Source organism: Nothoprocta perdicaria, unplaced genomic scaffold, assembly GCF_003342845.1.
Source record: "Nothoprocta perdicaria isolate Ctin4 unplaced genomic scaffold, notPer1 scaffold_29, whole genome shotgun sequence".
NCBI classification, from domain to species: domain Eukaryota; kingdom Metazoa; phylum Chordata; class Aves; order Tinamiformes; family Tinamidae; genus Nothoprocta; species Nothoprocta perdicaria.
The window spans coordinates 3,354,637-3,379,774 of record NW_020455521.1 but is presented as its reverse complement, the minus strand read 5'-3'; the positions used below and the strand labels follow the sequence as shown (position 1 = coordinate 3,379,774).

Below are 25,138 nucleotides of genomic sequence, written 5' to 3'. Positions count from 1 at the left end.
TCTGTTTGCAGTTGGAGGAAGCATTATTCTCAACAATGACTGTGGCATAAATATTTTGATTTCCAAAATCTTGCAGTTGCCGTCACACYTCAGACGAGGATTAGAGAAAGCCAAGCCAGCTACTTGTGATTAGGGAAACCCTTACCTTCAGCTGGTGGATGGCGACCTGAGCGTGCATGCCGACCGGCGTGGACAATCCCAAACCATCGAAGCGTGGCAGTTCTCTGGGCGAATGGATAACGTAAGTTATGCCAGCATCAATGTAACCAAGGGAAGGGTCATCAGTGAATTGTTCCTGATACAAAAAGAATTATTTAAGGTTGTTTTCTCTTTGTTTATCATCTGAGGCTTTACTTTTATTTAAATTAATGCAGTGCTGTTTTAGGTGATTTTTTTTTTAAATCCCCATTTATATCTTTGGTAATTTAGAGAAAGGTGTAAAAGCACATTGACTTTTATTTCCTTGGTTGCACCCTTGTTTGGGTTTTCYTCTAAAGTTCCTAAACCGTTGGCTTTTCTTTCTCCTGTATCTTTCATCTTCAGCAACAAGAAGTCTCAAACCAACGGTGACTGACAGCTTGGAGATTTATTCCTTTTACTTGCAGCTACCTCTCCTGTTTCTGCAGCCTTTCCACTACCACCTCAAGAACTTGTCAAGAACTTCTTATATTACCTAGAAAGCTGAATGTCTCACTCATTTTACCACTCTAAATCTTAGCTTTCTTCCCTAATCTCATAAGTGATATATCCTGAGTTTTCTGTTGTTCTGTTAATATTTACAGTGCCAAGGTCATATCTAAGCTGGCATCAAACTGCTACTGAAACCAACATTTGGTAGGTAGAAATTGTCTCCATGTCATCTTCACTACTCAACCTTTATTTAAAATTAAATGATAGTTTTCTKAATGGTTTGCATTATATTTTACAGCACTGACGATGTTTCAGTTGAGTTGTATTACTGATGGTTTTCAGATGGTTTTAGCTGAGAACAGAGTCAATAGTCATCCCTAATTTTTAAATCACAGCTGTATCTTTCCTCTAAAATCTCTTCTTAGTCAGAAAGAAATAGCATGTACATGAAATTCTATAGGTGTGTGTACAAATCTCCTAATTTATAAATTAGCACAAGCATAGAATTATCAGTATGACTGTACCTGTTTGACATCAAAAAGTAAACTTAAACCTCGTCCAGACACACTCACTGTTCTCTTTTGTGGAAGATCGTTGTGATTAAAAGTAAAGCAATTTCCGTACTCAGTGAAAACATGTTCAAAATCCTTCAGAAAAAAAAATAGAGGGAAGAATAAAATAAAAGCAAGATCACTTAAAATTMCATTGCTGGAATGGTCACTCAGCTGAAAACATTTTCTATTACAAGTATATCTGACTGCATTAATGTTTTAGTAATTAGGTGGTAATGTAGTTTTTCAGTTAAGGGAGTGCATCAAAGTCTAATTGTAGAAAGGACAGCAGGATTTAACATTTGAATTAACCAAAAATAATATAAACTTGACTTTTATGTGTACTTGTTCTATCTGAGTTGTAAAATATTCTATGTAAAAACTGACATAAAAATGGGAGAATCACACTTTTCAGTTATTTTTCCAAAATTCCCAAAGATGAGCTGTATTCATCTCCATTTTTTTTTTTTTTTTGTGGGTTCTACATAGAATTACCCTAGTTCCTCTGGACTTAAAGAGCTTAAAAAGTAATTCCTTCAGCTGAATGCTACTATGCAATTGTGTTTTGCAAAAATTACATTCAAAATGAATGAAATAGAAAACAATGCTGGATAAAGCCCAGAGACATTGCACTTTTTAAAGGCTGATGTTTATGCAGAAGGAGTATTTAGCAGAAAGCAATTTAGATTGAAATCCCAATTTATGGCTCACGGAGCCTTACTAGTCAGTCTCTGCAGGGTTATTTAGAGCAGGAACTCTTCTCTCCATCTCTCCAAAGGGAAGCCAGGAGAGTAGCTGACCAAATTAACTGTCTAAAGCTGAGTGCTGAGAGTACATTCCCTTTCCCCTCTGTGCTACTGTTCTAGTAAAAGGAAAAATATTTACCTCTGGGTAACATGGCTTTCCAAAAAATTCACATTCTAGCAGTGTGCTGCTGTTGAGATAAAACCCGTGCTCCCTTGTGAACTCTTTAATGCTGAAGTTCTGGTTGCCAAGAAGGAAATTATTTAGCTCCTGTGAAAAATTAACTTGCACAGAAATTTTTTGGTGAACTCCAGACATGATGCTCCAAAGCAAATAGATAATTCGGAGATTGGTTACTGCATGAGCTTGAAACCTGTCAGCAGGAAGAGAGAATTCTGCAGAGTTATAGAAATGATCGCAGTGCTTTTTGCCAAATTATGACACAATTTGCTAATTGTCTGTCCTGTCCTTAGACTACATCTGATTCTTTTCAACAATATTTTAATGTCTACAACACCAATACCCAATGCAGTCCTCATTTCTACTAATGGGAAATTTTCTATACCTAAAAAGGGCTCCTTCCTGCAGCAATTCTGGTCAATAATATTAGCGACATTGCGACTGTGTGTGGTTGTTAAAATGCTAAAATTGGCCATCTGCAGAGGCCCAAACCTGGCTTTGTAGAACTGACGATAAGCTGAGCAATTGCATTGTTGCATAGGAAACTAGCTTGGAGAGCTGTTCCTTGAAACAAAAAGACTGTTGCRTCAATCAGAAAACTGATTTCTCAGGGAATTTGTGTTATTTGCATGTRCCTAGTGATGCTAAGGCACTACACACTGCAGCAGAGACCTCTTATGATCTCTGATTGTGACACAGTAGCATAACCCAAGAGAGACACTTATTCCTAGGATCCACTTGAAAATCTCAAAACCACAATGGGATATTAGAGGTGATTTCCTCACACAGAGTGTTGAAGTCGCTTAGTGAAATAAATGAATGGTTTTACTGTACAGTTCTTCTGAAAAAGAAGTGAAGCTGCATATATATAGGAGTGTATATATAAACATATGCACATGGTAATAGGACATTCTTTATTTAGCTTTTTCTGCGTTAGGTTTTTTTTTTTAAGCACATCATTTGATTGGTATGATAGGTTTTAATGCTGAAACTCGTGTAAGATTGGCAGGAAGARTCCTTTGCAACTGAATTGGAGCCAAAAGATGAAGCCAAAGGTAGCTCTGTGCCTCTGATTTTGTTCTGTCAGCACATAACTCTCTCCTGAAAATAGGATGAAAGAATAAGCACAGCATGAACAGATGGGTGTGGAAGAAAATTGTCACTTAATTGTCACTTAAACGGACAGCTGCCAGGCTCAGTAGGTGACTGTTTGCTTACAATATGCTGCAGTTATAGTTACAAGAACTGAGGCATTTCTGTAATGCACAGCCCACTGTACTCAGCAGAGACAGTCTCCAGGGCAGCTTCTGCAACGTAACCCTTGGATGGTTTTATGAAAGGCAATTGGAAGGAATTAAAGCAAAGCAGGAAGGCTCTGGCTATTTTAAACCTGGACTTTTAAATTATTCTGCCAGCAGAAGGTGGATGATAACAAAATTTATCCATCTTAATGAAACAATTTGAGTAAACTACTTCTCAAACTGCTTTTAGATTATATATATTCTCTAGAAAGCAAGTAGTGTTTGCTGCATTACTTTTAAACTGAGCACCTCTGAAAAAGCAAACTGGTTTGCATTACACTTCTTTTGTATGAGGTTTCTATTTGAGAATCCGTATTTATAAGTCTTGGCTTTTACTTTTAACTTTGATGTGACTGTTCCCTGGTCACATCGTATAAGGAACACCCRTGGTTAATATGGTTCCACAGCAGTGTGGAATACACATCCCTTGAAGCCCCATTTTCTTTTTGTGTGATTTGCTTAAAGAAGTTACGGGGTCTGACGGTCTGACTATGGTAGATGTGCCAGATAGAGACTTGTTGCCTCTCAAAAGCGACCATGAGAAGTAGCTGTTACCTGTTCAAGTTGCAAAAAGTGACAGCAGGAAACTCAACATTTTCCACGTACTGAACATAAACTGAAGTTGTTGTTGGCCAGCTGAAGTAATAGATGAAGCGATTGCAGATTTGCCAGATGACGATGGCAAGGGAGCCCACGACCACCAAGAGCCACAGCGCTCTGCGTGTCTTGCTCCGCGTTTGGACGATGTTATGCACTCCGTGAAATGACGTGGATGAGGCAAAATCCTGGTGGTACTTCCTTCTGTTCTCCAAACGTGACAGCAGTTTCTTTACTAAGTACAATCGTGTCTTTTCCAGTAATCCTTYGTATTGAACAAGATGGAAGCATATTTTAAATGTTAACATTTAAATGGCACTTGAGAAAGGAAACTGTGGAATTCTGGCACTGGAGAGCAGTTTGTAACAGTTGTGGTTGTCTCTGTAAGGAGTAAACTTGCTTCTAAGGATGCTCTAGAGCTCTGGAACTATTGTGTGTTAGGACTGGCTCAATGATGCCTCAAGATTAAACTTAAACATGTTCAGCATTTTAAGTATAATTTACTTCAATGAACAGTTTTACTTCTATGGAGAAGATTGGGATTTTGATATACCTCTGTGATCTAAAATTGCAGAATGCTGTGAACTTGATATAAAAAGCTAAGCATCTGCTACTTTCAGTAATATCCTATTAAAGGTCTGGGCCTTTTTACTTACTTTGAGGAAAAAAGATAAAAAGAGTGATATCTTTTTCAGAATTTCACTCTTTGATTATTGAAAATTTCTGAATGCAGTTTAAAAGGGTACAGGTTCAAAAGTAGACCTTTTCTTTAGGTTTGTTTTAGTCTAGTTCCATGCCTTTGTGGGAGGAATGTTTTTAACTTTCATTTATCTCTTGCTTTCTTCAAACTGATGTTAAAAAAAAAAAAATCTAAGGTTAAGGGCTACAACACTAATGAATAAGATCAACACCTGTAAATGTAGCCAAACGAAGTTAGTGAATGATCTTGTGATATCTGGGACCACAAAACACCCAAGGCAGAGATGWTTGATAGGGCCTTTGCTGTATCTAGTCATAATAGCTTTCATACTCATAGGCTCCTTGCAGAATGCTTCACTTAGAATAAAGATTATTATCTACTACTCTGTCACTAAGAGTCTAAAAATAGTAACTTAATAAAACTTTGACAGACCTCATTATTTGGAGTTTGAAAATAAATGGTTCAGACTAACCTTTAACAGCAATTAAATGTCTCCCATGTTTTATGGTTTTTAACTCCAAAATAGACAGTGTGGCATGTGTTGTAGGAAAAAATTATACTCTTTATTAGATCAAATAACACACTTGAGGTTAGGGTAGTTGGACAAGGGAACAAAGGGATGTAAAGCTATAGTGTTAAAGCTATAGGGAATACTAAAGCTATAGGTGTGTTGCTTTGGCCTCTCTGAGCGCTGTGAGAATAAACCCCAGRTATTACTGAGCTTCAAAATATTTCTGAAAGGAAATAATTTTCTTTTGTTGCTTCTTTTTTAAAGATTTATGTGCAGGCTTTTGCTAACCTTTTGTCAATACTAATACGATTTACAGCACCACCTTTTTACAGTCCATGAGCAGTTCCAGCTCTTTCTGATGGAAAACTGATGAAAAAAGTTTCTTTTCTAGTGATTCCTGAATCCCTTTGTGAAGCTCTTCAGCCATGTGTGCTTTTGTCCGTAACACAGGAATTAAGGGGAAAATGATAAAGAGCTGTCTTCTGTGCAGACTAAAATGCTGGCCCAAGAATAGGCTGAATTATATATTCTCTTGGTGCCAGATAGGCATGCTGGTAACTCTTTTGAGGACCTGAAAAGGCAATTTTTCTAATCATTTAGTTTTGGTCTTATTCAAGTTCTTTTAAAATGAGCAGTGACTTCAATGATCTACAATGACTTCACAGTGTCATTCAATGATATAACTTCAGCAATGACTTCTCAACTATTTCCAGATAATTAGGCTTTTATTTGGCAACAGTTCTTCTTTTCAGGATTACAGTTGAGGATTTAAACAAAAAGTTTGAGAGTTTACATAACCCATTGGTCCAATCTCCTCATAGTATTCAAGAGGCTTATCTGGGAAGCCACCTGGCTAATGCACTGGATTTCTGTGTCTGCTGCATTGGAAATAAATAGCATTTCTGTGCTCCTCTCCACATTTATCCACAGTGCATCTTCCCTGAATAACAGTGGAGCAAAGCACATTCCTACCATGTGTCTGCTGCCTGTAGGCTTCAACATGTGACTGTAACCAAATCAAAGCTTTTCTCCCAGGGGAAGTGCTGTTTGTGTGTGTTACTTCTGCACAGGTTGTGCTGGCTGAGAGMAGGGTAACATATCCCTACACAAAGATCTACTGCCACTGAAAATTRCTGGCTCATTCATTCAGCAAAACTGCAAACTGGAACTTAAGTTACATGTAACTAAGCTCTGTTTCGGCTATTGTGCATAGATACTACAGTATATGTACATATATAATGGGTTCTGTAATTGTGCATGAGTTCAATATCAAATTACAACTGTCCTTTTTGTCTTTCACCAGAGTAGTTAACAGTATTAAAGTCTTTTAGAAGCCATCTTCTACTTTCAAATTTCCTTAGAAAATAATATTTTAATTAACTGGAAGCTAAGCTCTTTCATATTAGAAATAAGGTGCACATTTTATTTTCACAGTTGGAATGATTCATTGTCATCAGATCTTTATTAAGGGAAAATTAGAAACTGATTTTTAAAAAATATCTGTACCCATATCTATCTATATATATATGTTCAAGCTCAGTCAGATCCCTTGTAAGGAAGAACTAGTTCAAGGAGGTCCTGTGTGACTTGTCTCTGTGTAAAGGTTACTTAGTCTCAGTAGATTCAGGCTTTCTTTCCTGCCTTAATCTAAAAATCACAGAAGTATAGTATCATTTATGAACAGCATTGCCTAGTTAAACAGTGTTAGTTTTAATCTAAGCGCATAAAGGAGCAATAGCTGCAGCCATTCTCTCCCTTCCTGACACTTTCTCTACAAGCTTCTTTTCTTATCTCCTTGCTTTATATCCTAAAAAGGTAAACCACTGCTATTCTTGGGCAAGGTTATGAAAGGAGGACATCTTTTCTTGTATTTCATGTCAATTCTGGGGAGAGCGGAAAAAAAAAGCTTACATATAAGTAGAGCTTTAGGTAGCACACTCTGGTTTGTCCGCTTACATACCTCTGGCATCCAGTTGAATGAGTCTCCCAAGTTGCTCCATGAGGCTGCTGCTGTTTCAGTAAGGAAGAAATGGATGTACAAAGCCGCCTTATCACTGTGATCAGTGCTAGGTAATGGCTTTTATAGAAAACTAAATGGGAGGTGATACTCAATGACATATAACACTGGGCAATTTACCTGCCGGGGTTGCTATGTTTTGGCTTTAAATAACATGGTCTGCAAAGTAAGAGAGAAGATTAGCTTTATGGCAGGATCTCAGGTAGATATTTATATGTATTTCAAGTGCATATAATATTAAACCAATAATGGTAGAAATGCAGCCTTCTGTCTTGGGTATTGCCTTACATTGCAAATGCCTTTTTTTCCCCCTTTTGTATTAAAAGGACCAGTTGTTTTCTCTAAAATATTGTGCTATTTAGAACTGAACAAATTATCTCAAATAGGTGAAGAGTCCACCTTCCCCAGAGGACAGGAACATCTGCCATGGGGCTGCCTCCATCAGCAGGACCCAACTATTTCCCCATACTTTGAATAGCTGCTTTCGTGGCTGGCTCCATATTTAATGTTTTAGTGGAGCTTACCCCACAAGAATGAGCTTTGCTAATGAGAATTGACCAAGTGGGTGAGGATGAAAGGRCATGTAGAGTCTCTTGTTCCATTTTCTGCCTATGAAAAAGTGAGAGATGATTTTGTTTTACACGTGTGGTAAGGCAGGGTTTGAAATKCCTTCTAAGGAAACTTGGGCATCTAATAAAAGACAACTGGGAAAACTAAAAAATTCAGGCCTGGAGTGGGCTTGAGAAGTCTTTGAGGTAGATCCAGAAAACTTCTCCATCTCTCTGTCCTGAAAGAGAAGGGAATTTTATGGCTGCTTCATTCATTGAATGCCTTACTAATGGTCCAGTTTTATGTTCATAGTTCCTAGGTAAATTAGCTTGGCCCTTCATCACTCCTGTCTTCAACTGTTTCATTACTATCTTCTGCCCATGTGCAAGCTACAATAATTTAGTTAAAGCACTCAACTCTATTTAGCTGTTCCAGGGTGACAAGTAGTAGATTTCTGTACCAAACTTGTGAGGAAGTCTCCTACTTCTGTGTAATGCACCAGGAACACACAGATGAGGYTCCAGGCTCAGACAAGCTCCAGACAGCATTTGTATTTACTCAGGCAGTGAAGTACTTAAAATGTTTTTCAGTATCAATATTTTGTTCAACCATATCTAACGCACTACTGAGCTTTTATCTGTGGTTATCTGTGGATTTCTATTAAAATAAAGTATTCTAATTCACAGTACCAGGCAACAGCCACAGTATCACTTACTTGTGCCCTTAAAGGAGTATTATGTTGGTCTTTCATACTGTACTGTACATAGGGTTAAATAAATGCGAAATAAGTTCTCTATAGGCCAAATATGATCCACCTTAGTTTTTCTTTCAAACTATTAGTTGGTAAGTATGTTTGACATCTAATCCCTTACAAATTTTCTTTTTTTAAGCTTATTTAAAATATTAGACTAACTAGCCTTTTCTGTGGTTATTTTTTTTGTAAAAARGAAAATACTTTATGGTTGTCTTAGTATACTAACTCATTCTAAGGAAACACTAGGGGATGAAAAGTCTTTGAACACTAGGAGGCCCTGTGAGCCCAACCTGCATCAGAGGCTACAAAATGGTCCTGGAAACAATAGCCTCCCTTTTCTTTCTCACCCCAGTCCAAACACAAAATCTGCTAATCAAGTAACTTGCAGAATGAATCTGTAGTATTTTAGTATTTAGTAACCTTAGGAGTGTTTTTCATCTTCTCCAAAAATTTTGGAGAAACAGCTTGTGAATTAYGTATCTCTATATTTTACCTTCCTCTTCTCAGCCCTGGTGAAGCCACATCTGGAGCGCTGTGTTCCCTCTTAGGCTCCACAGTCACAGAGACACATGGAGCCACTGGAGTGAGTCCAGAGGAGGGACACTAAGATGGTGAAGGAACTGGACAATTTTCCCTATGAGGAAGTTGCAAGGACTAGGACTGCTCAGCCTGGAGAAGACCTTATCAATGTGTAAGAGCTGATGAAGAACATCAACTAGTGACAGATGTAGCCATGCATTTTTTTTGGACAAAAGTATATAAATTTTGTATTCAAAATGATTTTTGAAGTTACTCAGTGCTTTTCAACTATTTTCCTATGAAAAATTCATAAGACCTTTACAGGCTTTAAAATGCTCTATGGTCAACATAACTGTATAGCTATTTGCCAAGACAAGTATTTCTGTTAAACTTTTGTATGTGCAGCCTAATTGCAGCAAAATTTCTTATTCTTATATATCTAATACAAGGAATTCTTATACATTATAGATATGTGTATATGTGTGTGTGTATATAAGCATTTACTAATATACAGAACTGCAATTATTTAATTCATACGTAAAATACTAGTTAAAAGTGTTCTTGTGTTACTAGTATCCTACAGCTAATTGATTTTATTTTTTCCTGAGGACTGCTTTATCTTGCTCTAATTTAAGCCCATTACTTCTTTCCCTCTGTACRTGGAGAATCATTTATGATTTATTAGTTTTGTCTTTGAAAGAAGCCTAACAACAGTCTTCTCACTGTCTTCTGCAAGCTACACAGCTCCAGTGTAATTCTTTCCATCTCTCTTAATAGGTACTATTTTCTACACAAACCATGTATTATTTTTGCAGTTCTCTGCTCTCTTGCCAAGTGTGCTTCCTCTCCCTTGAATAGTGGTGCCCTGGGAGTAGCAAGAGCAGACAAATCCTTTCTGACAGTGGATGGACAGGGAGGTTTCCATGGCACGTGGAAAGCTTGTATTTAAAAGTCCCAGTGTAATGTTTGTTCTTTTCAGTCCTTTACTTTTTGTTGCTTAACCTACTGTTTTTGATTAACTGAAATACCCTGATCACGTGTGAGAACGTTATTTGCCAGTTGCATTATCCCTGCTTAAGTTCAAAGGACTTCCACTGGAACCGCATTATTTCATTAGTATAATTCTTCAATGCATGAAGATTGGTTTGCATCCTAGCTGCTCCTGTCAACATGCTATAATACCTTCATCATCTGAGACRTAACACTGAAGAGCATCACATTAGCAAATTGTTGACAGGGTTTGTCCTAGCCAACTGTGCCATGGGGTAAACAGCAGCACGCCTTCAACCATGTGAAGGGCTGGGTGCAGCTGGTGGCTCCCGGTTGTGATTTTGCTGCCCCTAAACTGTAAACAGCATTAGTGTGTTTTGGAGGGGAAAACAACAGCCTTCCTGCACTAAAAAGCTGAGCCTTGCAATATGTGGCTGTAGGATGCTAAGAGACGAGTGCTTTGCCTTGAGACAACTGTGATACCTCACATATTCTTACCTGTGATGAAGATTTGGTTTTTTTCTTAGCTTTATTCGCTTTTTAATATTGATTCTCATCAATGAAGTAAGGGAGTTATGTTAGTACCAGTGAAAGAACATTTGCTGCCTACCCTGGAAATAGTTATCAGTCAGAATATGAAGATAAATTGCTCTTGTGGTGCAATTCAGAGGGCAGGCTTGGATCCTTGGCCATCTGAGTGCAGCGAGCAGGCAAGGGAAAGCCCAGCACTGTCATGCCTGCTCGTACTGAGAAAATACTRTATATACAATGTTGTATATTAAGAAAATAGTAGGATTTGGTAGTAATGAGAGTGGGACACCCAATCCTAGCATTTTTAGCAGGACTAGATATCAAGTAATGTGAAAGATTTCTGCTCCATTCTGTAGAGCCACAAATGGTAGACAAGAGGGACACTGTGCTGGGACATGGGAAATGCTAATGGAAGTTAAATGTATGTTGAGAAGTGATGATACAATTCTTTATGGTTAAGAAGTAGAACAAATAGAATATTAAAAAAAATCTTTGCAGCACTATCTCTGCTCTTTGTTTGTAGTTTGCAAGACCTTGAGCTCTGATCCTCCCCCTAAGTACAAATGTTTGATCAGATTTTTAATATTGCATCAACTTTAAGCTTGTTTATTCAAGCYTTGAGTTACTAATTTTTTTTCCTAAAAATACTGTTAACTTCAAATGCTGCTTAAAGATCAACACCAGCYTGGAAAATCAGGAAATGTCTAGCGAGCCAAGGTTTTGGTATCAAATCTCCTTTCCTATTTTGTGTCTTCACTCAGCTATCTCTCTCCCTCTCTCCTGTGTTACATCACTGGCTTGGCTGGGGAAGTGGCCTTGTTCTGTGCTAGTACAGGGAGTCTGGCTTGGGCTGCTAGGTGCTTCAGCTATGTACAAAATAATGAGAAGAAAGCCCAACAAGGATATCTAGAAGTAGAGTGCTGGACTGAGCCTATGGTAAATACAAATAAATGGTCAAACGCAGATACACCAGTATAATTATCAACTTATAAAAAAGGAAAAAAAAAAAAAGAGAAAAAAAAAACACTTTTGGTTCTGGAAAGCCTTTTGGAAAATTCTTTACATTCAGGACATTGCATAATGTATAGACTTGAGCGTAACTTGTCTGTCTTTGAATTCTTTTCAAAATAGCAGGATAATGATGATCCAGAAACATTTTGAGATGTACCTTGTCAAAAGAACCTAAGAAGCAGCTCTTCTACTGCTTACTTTTCAACTTCACCATTATATTTGGAATTTCATGGTCCAAGAGACAAATTCTTTCACCACTGTAATTTTGTGTAGGTAACAGTGCTCCCATCAACCCATCAGTTAAAGTTTTGCCTTTTGAAGGTAGAGTTAGAGCAGATGCAGAGAAGAGTGAGTGAAGCTATTAAGGCTGTAGTCCAGTTATTTCACACAGGCTATGATTTAGGACCAAATAGAAATTAAAATTACTTGGTGGCTGGGAAGGAAGTTTGAGTAGCCCGGGGCAGCGCTCTCAGATGGATGTGTTTCAGCTGTAGAACTTTTTGCTGCAGGCTGCAGATGGGCGAGAGAGGATTGCTCAATACAGGGCCATGAGGACCTCAGGAAGACCTAAATTTTACTCAGTGCAGTCATTCTTATGTGGATCAAAAATATCTGTACTGGCTAACTCCTAGACTGTAATTCTAGGTAGGATAATAGGGTAACAGCTTTGGAAAGCTTCAAGTGTCATTTGTAGCCAGGTCTCCAAGCTCCTTGTCCAAATTAAACAGCCTTTGAKGAACCTTGATCTGGGAAGATTTTGTAATCAAAGTGAGAGCTTGAGCAGAAAAAAAGGGTGAAAGTGTCCAAGTTATTTATATGTAGGGTTTTTTTTCCTTCATAGAAGAACTCATGTAGCATAATATAGGCGAATAGGTCACTTCTAAAATAATAGAAGAGATGGAGTCTTGCTGACTTCACGGCAGTGGGAGCTCATTCTTACCCATCTCTCCTGAGCCTAGTGTTTAATGCTAACCACAAAAAGAACTTATTTTGTGGACTCTTGGCTCCAGCTGTATCTATGAAGTGCACAGCAGGACACTCTGCCCTATACTGCACCCCAGCTGGCTTGGCTAGAGAGACTCTTCTGCCTTTGCAACTCACGTGTTGCAGCCCAGGTAAGTTCAGTTTCTCTCTTTAGCCCTTTCACAGCTGCGATGGGTTGAGATAGTGTAATGGCACAAGGGGAAGCGGAGATAGAAAGGGGAAGACTGGAGTAAGACAAGTGTTTAACTGTTCCTATGCTCTGCCATGCCAGTCAATCAGTTCCTGGAATCTATTTTTTCTTGTTTGATTATTTTCTTTTCTTTTTTTTTTTTTTTTAATTCTCCCTTAGTGTTTGTCTGTCTGTGCTGTATTCAGCCCAGCCATGATGAAACAGAATGTTCTGGCTCTGTGCTAAAGGTTACTGTACCCTGATGCATTTCTGCATTAACCAAGGCCTGGCTTTCAGGATAGAGGAGGAAGGAAGGGCGTGCAGGCACTTTCCATCCCATAGCCCAGCCCAGTCACCCACATCTTGGACAGCAAGTGGTGTGTGCAGTCGCATATGTTTCCTTGTGTGTCCGAGTGCTCACTATGAGAATGGCAAACCCACTGTTCATGCATTTTGAGAAAAAGGTAACACCATCAGTTAAAATTRCAGTTACATTTTGTGTTCAGATAATCTTGTATGGGAGAATCTCTTAATTGAGACTCCTCTATAGCCCTGATATAAAGAGAACAAAGTATTTGTAATAATAGTATATAGTGTATATGGTGTATATAGCACTCTATAGAGTACACGGCGTATATAGTACTCCCTTCTAGAGGCTAAGGAATAATTTTTGAACCTGTGGTATTAGGTAGTATTTTTTTGGTAAGCACATATTTATTCATTCCCTTCTACTTATAAAAGTACAAAACTTGAGCTCAGCATCTCCATCGACACTGCACACAAACCTAACAGCTTGCTTATCTCTGACTTTCTCTGCCATGGAAAGGAACTTGGAAATTTGTTGAGGCTTTTCTGAGATCTAATCAAATATTTCACTAGTGATGTTTCAGTAGTGACAGCACTGCCAAAAGGCTCTTCTTCCTTATTTTAAATCGTCATCGATGCTGTACAAACAGGGTTGGAGGAGTGCATTTGTGGCCTGCACGGGGCTTGAGTCAAACCACGGTGGTATCTTAGCAGTTTTGCGCGAATTTGCAGGCTTGCGTTTTTGTGTGCTCTCACTTATCTCGTGCTCCTGTAAGGTTGCTAGTTGCAAGCAATAATGGTAAGGCCRAAATTGAAGATAAAACATGCAGGGTCCTGTGGGATGATCCTGGGCCCAGCTGAGCTTTCAAATCACAGGGGCATGAGAGGATTTAACAGGGAGAAGAGCACGTGGTGAATCATCACCAGTGGTGGTCAYGGGCCGGTTTCGCTTGAATCGCCAAGTTTCTCCTTAGGATGTCATTYATCACTTAGGAGTGATCAACTAAGATCCTTAAGGAGACAGTCTGGACATTTGGGAAATACCTTTCTGAGCTGTTGCATTCTGGCTGGTTTGCTGTCACTGCATTAAGTGAAGCTCTGCTACTGCTGAAACAGGAGGAGAGCTACTGCAGGGGCTTGCTTGGGACAGGAGCCCAGGCTAGATTTTGGGAGAGCTTGGTATTCCTGAGCCAATTAAGGGCAGATTTACTTCCCCAAGTGGGAGTTAATGTTTTGTTAAGCACAGGGTTTAAAAGGGCTCCAAGACTTCAAAGTCCTTCCCCTACCAGGTAGCAATATAAAGGTTGCAAGGCCAGACCGGTGCTCTGGAAGTCTGTGTTTCACAGAAGAAAGTAAAACTGCACAAGAAAAGAGACTATTTTGTTTGTTTGTTTTGGTGAAGTTCAGTGGTTTTTTTTTTTTTTAGATTAAATTCATACTCTTTCTTTGCTTGTGCCACAAGAAAAGTTTTGATTTCACTGTGGAAACTCAGGCTGGGTGTTTGGATTAAAGGTGTATGGGGACGACAACATAAGGCCTCTTTTTCTGTGCCTTTGAGATCTTAACCATGCTAAAGGTCGTGTTATTTGGTTTGTAGTAATGTTCTTTAAGTGCAAATGGCACAGTGTAAAGCACAGATGTCGTCACCCTCTACTTGTGCTGTGAATGCAGATGTGAGCAATGAGGAATAGTTTACTGTCAGGTTTTGCATCATGAAGGAGGAGCACCTTGACCTTAATGATTCCTACATCACAAGCATGACTATTCTTTTTGTGAACCARCTATGTTTAAGTGACTAAAAGAGCTGAAACTACCTGGCATCACTACACATTGGGAGCCTGGCAGAGGGTATGTGCCCTGAGTTCACAGGGGGCCTGTAGTGTTTACAGTAAAACTGAGCATTAASTACTTTTTTTAAGGGAGCTGGCAGGCCCGATGACGAAAGGAATGCGCACTGCTCACTGGTTACTTCATTGTGTGTTAAGCTGATGATTAAACAGAATTGAGTAACATCTGTCAACAAATGAGAGTGAAACTTCTGCATGAAGAAATAGAATTAAGAAATTTTCACGAGTTAACCCTGGAAAAAATAATTCATGAAATGTGTATGATTAGTTTTCTTATCTAAGAAAATCTGTGTGCATTTTTGAAAATAAATGTATTATTTGGAATCTCTTGCAAATATAATTGCAATTTGCTACCCTACTTTAACAAGTCCTATATTAAATATTGCCTTTTACTTGCCCTCTCATTAACTTGCCGGTGTTGGTTCCCAAATAGGCAGCAGAAAGTGTTGGAAGCCCTGGCAGGAAAAGCCACCAGAGAGCGGGTGACATAGGGGAAAGCGAGGATTGCAGCTGGTCATGTTTTGACTGAGAAAGAGCAGCCCGTGACCAACACATCAACTTACTGACCTTTGCGCTGTGAGAGTTTCTGCAGTTATCAAAGAGCAGGGATGGGCTAGAGATGAAGGAGGGGGCCGGGGGTTGGCCTATGAGYGAGATAAGGTTACATATAAGGTGGTGGTGGTGGATTCGGGAGCCCCGCGGAGGCTGTGCAAGGGAGGGTGGCTCGGTGAGCGCGGATCCCGGGATCATGAGCGGCTGCCCCTTCATGGGCAGCAAATACCAGTGAGTCCGTCTTCTCTTTATTCTGCTTTCTAGTGGCACTGTGCGAGATATAGTGTTATCGAAGCTCAGAGAGGAATTAATTAGCAAAAGAAGTCTGTTTGCTATTGCTGCTGAGCCGTCCGCATTCCTAAGGGAAAGGAGACGGGACAGGGAGTCTTCTGAGCACGGTTATTCTGTGCACAAGATTAATGTCACCAGCTGCTACTGTGAAAAGATGTATTTCAAGTATATTGTTCTTATTTAGTGACTGCTTTAGGGGTTCAGCTTCTCAAAGCAAGATATTTTCTGAACTTTAGGTGCATCTGCTAGTATAACTGCTGTTTTATTCATAGTTTATTTATTTACCTATGTATTTACCCATTTTTCTTTAGATTTAATTTTAGCAAGCTATCTTTGGAAGATGAGAAAGATGACAAGTCACAAGAAGGGCTGAATAAAGCGAGCAAGGGCGGACTCGTCTATGGAGACTATCTCCAAGTAAGTGTAAGGATTCGGTTTTCAGTGCCCTGCTCCCACTTAAGACATTTTGACACTTTTCCTCCCCATGACTACAYAGACTTTCATTAGAGGATCCATGTTTCACAGATGACGACTGGTGGATACCTGAATATGTGATCTGGAGAATGAGTTGGATTTTTTTCTTTTCTTTTTTCTTTTTCTTCCAGTAATTTTTAAAAAAACCCTTGGAATTATTTTCTGAACTCTACTGCCTGAGATATCTAAATGCCTCGTTTTAGGCAGTTCTTTTTTTATTTTTTTTTTTTAATTAAAAAGTAAGAGACTCCTGTTACCATTTAGTCTGACTTTTAATACAGGCTGGAATATAAGGCCTATACTTTTTTGTATAGTATTTCTAATTGCCACACCACTGCTGCTAGCAGAATAGAGAGCGTTACTGAATAGTTTTACTTTTATTTTTAAGCTGAACAAAATATTGAATGCTCAAGAACTCCAGAGTGAAAAGAAAGGAAACAAAATCCATGATGAGCATCTTTTTATTGTGACACATCAAGGTAAGGGGCTGTGAGGAGTCGTGGTGTAGCTAGCTGGTGTTCTTGGCAAGGGGAGTAAATTAGTGCTAAAATGTACAATGTATAAATAATTTCCGCTTTAGACACTACAACTCTCTCACTCTCTTRTCTGTGCTTATATTTGTGTATTTTCCCTATATCCTTAGTAGGGCTGTATCCAACTCTATACTTAGGAAGCATTATAATATTTGGAGTCTAATAAATTGAATTCTGATTTGAATTCTGTTTATAGAAAAATGAAGATGGGGAAATTGGTTTCCYATCTGAGTAACGGGCTACTGTGCAGTGTGTTGGGTTGTGTCTTCTCTGAAGCCTCAGTCGCATTTTAACCATTGTGCCAAGAACATTCAATCTGTATAAAGATTATAAACAGCTTTGGGATTAGCTGGGGATGCCACAGTGCTGCTTCTGCTTCTGGAGTGTCAGGGCTAATTTATCTTTTCCCCTTTGTAATGGGAATTCTGTATATCAAATAACATCTTTTTCATCTGATCAGTTTATATTCTTGAAGCTAAATTATTTCATGTAATAATACCTTGGGTAAGGGGTGGCATGCTTAAAATGGATGCATGTGTGTATAGCAGCATTGCATATACCAACAGTGTAAATATAAGCTATTCGTTTCTAATCAAAATATAAATATTTCATTTCATTAATAGTATGAAGAAAACCCAGAGATGTTAAGTTAATGCTAACAGTGCTTATTTTCTTGTAGCTTATGAGCTTTGGTTTAAGCAGATTCTATGGGAAATGGACTCTGTTCGGGTGATCTTTCAAAATGGCCATGTAAGTTGAGAACAAATATGCTTTTGGGGAAAATTTGGGCCTTTCTCCTTCCTCTTGCCTCCTGGCCTGATGTATTTGGGTTTTACTAACTTAATGTGTATTTGTGTCCATAAAACAACAACACATACATGTGCGCGCGTGCACACACACACACAAAATACACTGAAATTTTTCTGAGTAGTTCCTCTATCACARTAATACAGACCTTTGGTCTGCAAAATGCCATTTCCTCCTGCCATCTACCTTCTACATACATCCCTCTCCAGGACTAAGCTCATGGATCGAAATGCTCTATACTCTCCTGCTAGCACTGGATAACATTGCAGACTCTCTTTTCAGAATATTTTGCGTGCTCAAAGGCAACCCTGAAAAACAGAAGGCTAATGTGTATCTTTATGTTGAAATGCCACTTCTGGCTTTTTTCAAATATTTGCAAGAGACATTCTATATACTGTTGACTGTAGTGGTAACCCCTTCCATCCAGTGTCTGATGGGTGAAAGGAAAACTATTTTCAGGAATTGCGCATTATTAAATCAAGCATAACACCAATAATCAAAATCACTATATATGATTGTGTGATAATTTCTAAAAAAGGACAAATATTGATTTTATTATATATAAAACTATAAATAGCTCAAAATAATACGTAACCTCTCTRAACATGTGTCTAAAACTAAATACATTTTGTAACTATAAATAATGTAGCCAAACTCCTGATTTTATTCTATATCACAGAAAGATGGCTGTCTGCATGCAATTTGAAATATGCCTTGTGTGTTGAATAACATCCTGAATGTGTGTTTTGAGAAGAAAATTTGAGAGGAGAACACAGAAAATAAGGAGCCTTTCAATTAAAATGTTCAAAGAAAATATTTTTGTTCTCCTCAATATTTGTAATTTTGTTGGCTTTCTAGTGCAACATAATAGCAAAGTCACAATTAGTTCTTAAGAAGAATAATTCTTCATTATTTATTTCAGTGATAAACCTAAATTTTTGATTGGAAATTGAAATGTCAATGTTAAGCTTAAAAATAGGGTAAGGTGATCAGGTAAATGGTTTTCATCCTTCATTTTTGTAGTTTGATGTTTTTTGCTTGTGTGCACCAAAATAAAAGATCCTTTTAAAATTAGTAAGAGTTTCATCAGCCTTTTCTGAAGGCCACGTGTTCAACTTCCTCTTGAAGGAAGTTGATATATGACGCAGTTATGAGCTATTAGCACCGACAGAAAATCAGATTTTGGTCTTTTGAAAATTATCATTTCATATTTCAATTAAAAATAGGATTGTATGTTCAACATGAGATTTTGCTGCTGCTATGGAAAATGCTTGGGAACTATAGTGATATACAACTTCAAAAAGATTTAGGTAGGTAAAACACAAGCTCTTTAGAGAGCCCTGTTCTCCATCTGGTGTGATCCTTGTTTTTTCTCAAGGTAAGAGATGAGCGGAACATGCTAAAGGTTATTACTCGGATGCACAGAATTTCCATGATTCTAAAACTACTTGTGGAACAGTTCTCAGTTTTGGAAACAATGACCGCACTGGACTTCTTTGATTTCAGGTAAATACTTCCCACCTCTCCACAGCAATCTCTGAATGAGGGATTGTCATCCATAGGGCGGCTGACTGTGAAGTTACGGCAGGACTTGCGTGTGTCCTGGCGGTGTGAAACACCTGATCAGGCAGCGAAGATGAGAGTGTGCTCGAAAGAGAGCACCATGGCATTAGAGTACAAGGATCAGCCAGGAAATGAGCTTTGGTGCAAGCCCAGCGAGCTCTACAATGATATCCAAGTTATTTTTTGATATTTATACTTGATGCTTTAAAAATAATTATTTAAATTAATGGCAGAAACAATAGAAAGTATTGTATTCTGTTTATGTCTGTGATCTGCCTAATTCTTGACTTAAATGTTACCCAGCATCTCATCTACTTCTACACTGTTTTAAGGCACTTTTTTTTTTCCAATGGTCCCTAACTTGAAAGCACATGAAACATAATATTGCTTCCAATTGAAGTTTGAGACCYGTGTTTCTTCTGCACTTCCAATAGAGCAGGAGAAATACATGAGAATCTAGATTTCTCTTCTCTGCTATTTAACCTCACACTCTGGGTAACATTCTGATAAGTAATTATAAGGTCAAATCAATGATCAGTTTTCACGGATTCACCAAATCTTGTATCTTCAGTCTAAAGTATATAGCAATTGTCTAACAATGTGGGTTTMTAGGTTACTTTATTAAATAATTCTTTCTACATGGACAACCTGACATAAGTCTGAAACAAGCCCACTCCAATCCCTCAAATAAAACCCACTAAGTGTTTTTTCTGGACTTGATTCTATTTCTAGATGGTAATTATTCTTAGGTGTATCAAGCCTATTTAAAGTGCATTTATTAATTTGTGAAAATTTTCCTAATACCTTCTTGGAGGGAAGATACTTTTTCTGTTTGGAACAGAAATGATACTCACTGAAGCCTCCTCCTGTACCACACACCAAATCCTTCTTGAAAACACTTGAGTAGTTTTTTGTGTGCAAACAAACACTATATAGCTAGAAAAAAATATATATACATTATGGTTGCATTAAAATAGCTTTTATGTGTATTGTCTTATTTGSAACAGTAGTACAAAAGTTCAGACATATATTTGGTAGTCTTCAAATGTGAGAGATACCGTCTTTTTCTTTTGTAAAAAACCAGAATAGCCATGCCATAAATTAATAGCTCTTTTGTTTTTCATTTCCTCTATTCCCACAGAGACTACTTAAGCCCAGCCTCGGGTTTTCAGAGCCTGCAGTTTCGCTTGCTGGAGAACAAAATTGGTGTTCCGCAGAGCCTGAGGGTGCCCTACAACCGCCGGCACTACCGTGATAACTTCAAGGGGCAGGATTACGAGAAACTGCTTCAGTCGGAGCAAGAGCCAACGCTGCTGCAGCTGGTGGAGGTAACGGGCTCTGTGCTGTGACCTATGGCTTATCTTTCCTTCCTCGCTCCAAAGAATGTTCTTCAACGCTGCCAGTGGCAAACCCTTGTCCCGTGAGAGAAGCAAGCAAGCTGTCAATTGCCCCATCAATCACAAATTGGATTTGTAGTGAATTTAATGTGAAAGGGAGTTGCCCATCAGAAAGCCAACAGCACTACTGAGTTTTCATGACTTCTCCTCTTGTCTGAAGGGAAAAGCCTCACTGAGTGCTAAACTGTTGAATTGTATTCCAGAAGTCTAAGATGTCTGTGAATATCTGTGTACTGCTTCATCTCCATCATTTTTCATGAYCTTAAGCTTTATTTTGGAAGAAACTTTTGTAATATGTCCCCTGGTATTGATGCTCACCTTTATTAGACAAGGCCACCAAAGAAAAGCAAAATATGCTAACCAAGAAAGGAAAGAAGAAAAAGATGTCTATGTTTCATAACATCTTATATATATGTCATATGTTTTATGTTTCATTATCACTTACCTTGATTTTAATACTTTTTTCAAAATTATAAATAACTCACAGTAACTTGTCTAACTACTCCCCTGTCATTTTCATAATTAAATTTATGCACTTTTCTAAAGCCTCAATAACATCCACTTATTCTCTATTAATTCCCCTAATGACAGCTCTTATAGAACATATTTGAGGTTTATGCAACTTTTCTTCCTAAAAGAAGACTTGATCATCTTGAGGTTTCTTTCAGATGAGAAGGAGCTAAGTCAAATTATCTCTAGAGGAGATCCAACCTGAAAACTTCCTATTTTTTTTCTTCCAATTTCACTTTTATTACTGTAAAGAACTTAGAAAGGAAGTTCTGATAATAGCCAAGTAAATCTGTGTTTTACATTATCCTTTCCTTCTATTTTGAGGTAAGTTAATGACAGCTTGATCAGTGTTCACTCCTTCTGTTATAGCAGAAACTACTTGTTCCATTGGATTGTTCTCTATCTTCCTCATGTGTCTTAACATTTATCCTATTTACGTAGGATAAGATTATTTTCCTGTATTTATAAACTTAAGGGATTTGGTGTTTAAAAATGCTGCTAGAATGAGACAATTTTTGTCTCCCAACAACTGGTGATTTAGGAATTATTGAGAATCTATGGATTATACCTTACTACATAGATATAAATCTTACACGCGAACACACTTCTTAGAGCATCTCTGCGGGAAATTAAACTGGAACAACTGCAGTAACATAATTACGCTACTATAACTTGTAATTCTTTGGTAATTTMTTTACATTATTAATATTTGAATACATTATTGTTATTATTAAAGGCATGGCTGGAAAGAACACCAGGACTTGAAGCAGAGGGATTTGATTTCTGGGGACAATTTGAAGTGAATGTTTTAAGAGGTCTGGAAGAGGAATTTGCCATGGTGCAGGTATAAAATGTACTCCTAATCTAACAATAAGCAGAGAGAGCTGGCAAGACCACATCCTGAAATTTAGTTTTGGACCACTACACTTAATCTTCAACAGCTTCTGTTTGCAAAGGCATGAAAGAAAATGCACATATTTTTTCCAGGAAATCTGATTTTATGTTCTTAATTTGACATCTAAGAATGTCTAAAGCATGTATGGATTTTAATTGCGAAAAGAAAAGACCAGTACGAGTGGAAGGGTTAGAACTGAATTTACAGAAACAATAACTTGGAGTGTCTGCATTTACAGTTCCCAGTAAAGCTCCACACAGTTTGAGCCCATATGGATGATGGAAAGTCATGCCGCTTCATTATTAACTTCTTGTTTCTATTTAATGATATGTGACAATTTGCTGCTGTGAGATTCTTTAAATTACATTGGCAAATGAGCACACACAAAAAAACCCTCTTCATTTTTAGAAGCAAATGATTCAGCTGTCCCAGAATATTGTAAGGCATGTAGGCTGAAGCGCATGTTTAACGAAGAAGGAAAAAAGAGCATAAAGCAAAAGCTAATCAAGTTCTTGAGAACGCCTGCTTACAACCTTCTAAGCCTTCCACCTACTTGCATTTTGCTCTTTTCTGCGCAGGGGGTGTTCCTTTTGCCTTAAAAATGAAGAATTAAAATAATTAGACTTCAAACAAATAAAGATTGGATTTTTCTAATGTGCGCAGACCTAAAGAAAAGTTACATGTTGCACCTTTTTGAATATTCATTTATCCAAGTTGTATAGCAGTTATTTAATTGTATATATTTCTTGTATATTTTGTCATAATTCTTTTGCCAAAGACAACGACTTTTCTACCTTGTTTGAATATACAGCTCTTACATTTAAGGTATGAATTTACAAGGTATTGCTGATAGAAATAAAAATTACATCACGGATCATTCAAGAGCTGAACTTTGCCCTGCTGAATTCTAAAAACTACTTTTAYTTTAAATATCAAAGGCCAAACCAGAGTCAGAAGAAAAAGATGACCTATTATTGGAACTCCAAAAACAGAAAGATGTACTACTTTCGTTATTTGATGAAAAACGCCATGAACACCTTCTTAGTAAAGGTAGAATACATTAATATATATTGATAAGCCTTCTTTTTGTATTTCATATGATACAGACGTAGTTATCTAACGTTTTCATTAAATTTGCAGAAAAAAATAACAGCAAACTAAAGACAACTCTATTTTGCAGGAGAAAGACGACTGTCTTATAAAGCACTGAAGGGTGCCCTAATGATCTACTTCTACAGGTAATGTTACAAGATGCATCTTCAGTGTACGGGGAGCAGAAGAGGTGAGGGTTAAGAACATAGTCATGGACTAATTCAGGTTGGACTGGACCTTGGAAAGTCASCTGTTCCAGCCATCTGCTCAAGCCAGGGCCATTGCTTAGCTCCAAGTTCAAAGTCAGCTGAGGCTGCTCAGGGCAGTCCAAGGAGAAGGATCTCACTGGGTTGAGGTCCCTCAGCCTCTCTAGGAGGCCACTTCTGGTGTTGGGCCCTATACTGTGTCTCAGATTGTGCAAATGGTTTGTACAAACTGCACCACAGTGTCCCACAAAGATCTGGAGTATGTTCCCAAGGGTGAGATTGAGGCTTACACAGCAGAAGCTTTTACTGACTGTGTCCAGGTATCCCACTATTTAGAGAAATATCTGTGAGTCAGTGATATGCATTGCTGAACTGCTACTTTGAAAAATATAGTACGTCCTTAACATAGAGGTCTCTCTTTCTTCTCTTTGCTTTTCCAAGGGAAGAGCCTCGTTTCCAGGTTCCCTTCCAGCTTCTTACTTCTCTTATGGATATTGACGTACTCATGACCAAATGGAGGTGTAAGTTTCTCCCTTTTACTGTGACACTTTGTCTTTAAGATCAAACTGTCTTATTTCACCCTTTCTTACACTATTTATGCCCAGACTTTTAGAAATTGAGTGTTTTTTGGTTTTTTTTGTTTTTTTTTTTGGTATGTTTGTGGAAAGATGGAACACTTTGTGGGTTAATAAGTATTATTTTCCAACAAGGGTTGGACTAGATGATCTCTAGAGTTTCCTTCTAACCTTAAGGATTCTATGAGTCTATGATCCAACCTGAAATTCACAACTACGATGTTGTCATATGCCAACATTCCTTCTGTTCTTTCCCTACCTAGGCGAACACAAATGACTGTTAACTTGGTGTAACAGATTTATTATAATGTACAATAGTGTACACTTTCTGTACTAGGCAGAATTAATCATTTTGTATCAACGGACTGAAAACTGGCAGAATTAATCCTTCCTTTGCTGAATTTGTGTTATCTATGGTCTTTAAATGTCACAGTATTTCATGTCATACAGCTTGGTCTGACCAAGCCTTAAGCACGTCCTTAATGGCTGTGTGTTCCCCAGATAACCACGTGTGCATGGTGCACAGGATGATCGGCAGCAAGGCTGGCACAGGGGGCTCATCCGGCTACCACTATCTGCGCTCGACAGTGAGGTAAGAGATTAATGCCTTGGATTTCTGGTGTGTGAAAGAGCAGTTCCTAAATCCTGCAAAGACAGGGGCCGGATTTCAGCCCCTAGAGAATGATTCCTGGGWATCTTGGAATTAGGACCTTCCTAAACTAATAGAACAGCTTTAATTGGTCTGATTCTCTTTTTCCAGCGACAGGTACAAGGTGTTTGTGGATTTGTTCAATCTTTCAACGTTTTTAGTGCCAAGGCACTGGATACCAAAGATGAATCCAACTATTCATAAATTCCTTTATACAGCAGAATATTGCGACAGCTCCTATTTTAGCAGCGATGACTCAGATTAAAGCACCTTTCCAGGACGACTGCTCTAAAGCACTTCAGATCCACCACAGTGACTGGTGCTCTCTCTCAAATAGAGCAACTGCTCTTGTACAGTGGGGGGGGTGTAAATATGTATTTATATGTAACAGCTCTGTGAATAGTATAATCAGCTTATTATAAAACATCTGTATTGTATTAGGCTATGTTAATACATCCTAATTAAACTCACTGACCAATGTGGGACCAGTAGGTTAAAAAGCTGTATCTTTACCAAAAAGAGGGCTAAAGGGAGCAAATCAGACAGAATTACCATACTCATCTCTTATTTGCACATTTTTTCCTAGTGGAATTTCAAAAAGAAATTTGAGGTAAGATTTACAAAAGCAAGATTTTTAGAAAAATCTTAAGTCTTGAATCTATGGAAACTGAAATCTTTATACATATAAACTAGAGATCATATT

The 25,138-nt window shown here is 38.1% G+C and overlaps 2 protein-coding genes across 2 annotated transcripts in view; one reads left to right on the top strand and one right to left on the bottom strand.

Annotated features, from left to right (window-relative positions):
* ASIC5 (acid sensing ion channel subunit family member 5) overlaps positions 1-15,641 on the bottom strand; it is a 23,922-nt gene extending 8,281 nt beyond the window's left edge. Inside the window, exons 1-5 of the mRNA XM_026041625.1 lie at positions 15,455-15,641; positions 3,962-4,268; positions 2,067-2,298; positions 1,155-1,277; positions 146-295 (exon numbers count right to left, since the gene is read on the bottom strand). Coding sequence (XP_025897410.1) covers positions 146-295; positions 1,155-1,277; positions 2,067-2,298; positions 3,962-4,268; positions 15,455-15,641 — 999 coding nt within the window. The remainder of the gene's footprint in view (positions 1-145; positions 296-1,154; positions 1,278-2,066; positions 2,299-3,961; positions 4,269-15,454) is intronic.
* Positions 15,598-25,138, top strand: TDO2 (tryptophan 2,3-dioxygenase). Its single transcript, XM_026041651.1, has 12 exons — positions 15,598-15,674; positions 16,046-16,151; positions 16,597-16,687; positions 17,421-17,491; positions 18,927-19,054; positions 20,253-20,439; positions 21,755-21,862; positions 22,852-22,963; positions 23,094-23,151; positions 23,653-23,732; positions 24,288-24,378; positions 24,547-25,138. The coding sequence occupies exons 1-12, from the start codon at positions 15,640-15,642 to the stop codon at positions 24,698-24,700; spliced, it is 1,221 nt and encodes a 406-aa protein (XP_025897436.1). The 5' UTR covers positions 15,598-15,639; the 3' UTR covers positions 24,701-25,138.

What these genes read in the sequence shown, in the direction of transcription:
- TDO2 (XM_026041651.1), top strand. Translation starts at nt 15,640, where the DNA reads ATGAGCGGCTGCCCCTTCATGGGCAGCAAATACCA. An exon ending in TCTATGGAGACTATCTCCAA is followed by an intron (nt 16,152 to 16,596) that starts GTAAGTGTAAGG and finishes TTTATTTTTAAG; the next exon opens with CTGAACAAAATATTGAATGC. An exon ending in TGATCTTTCAAAATGGCCAT is followed by an intron (nt 17,492 to 18,926) that starts GTAAGTTGAGAA and finishes TTTTTTCTCAAG; the next exon opens with GTAAGAGATGAGCGGAACAT.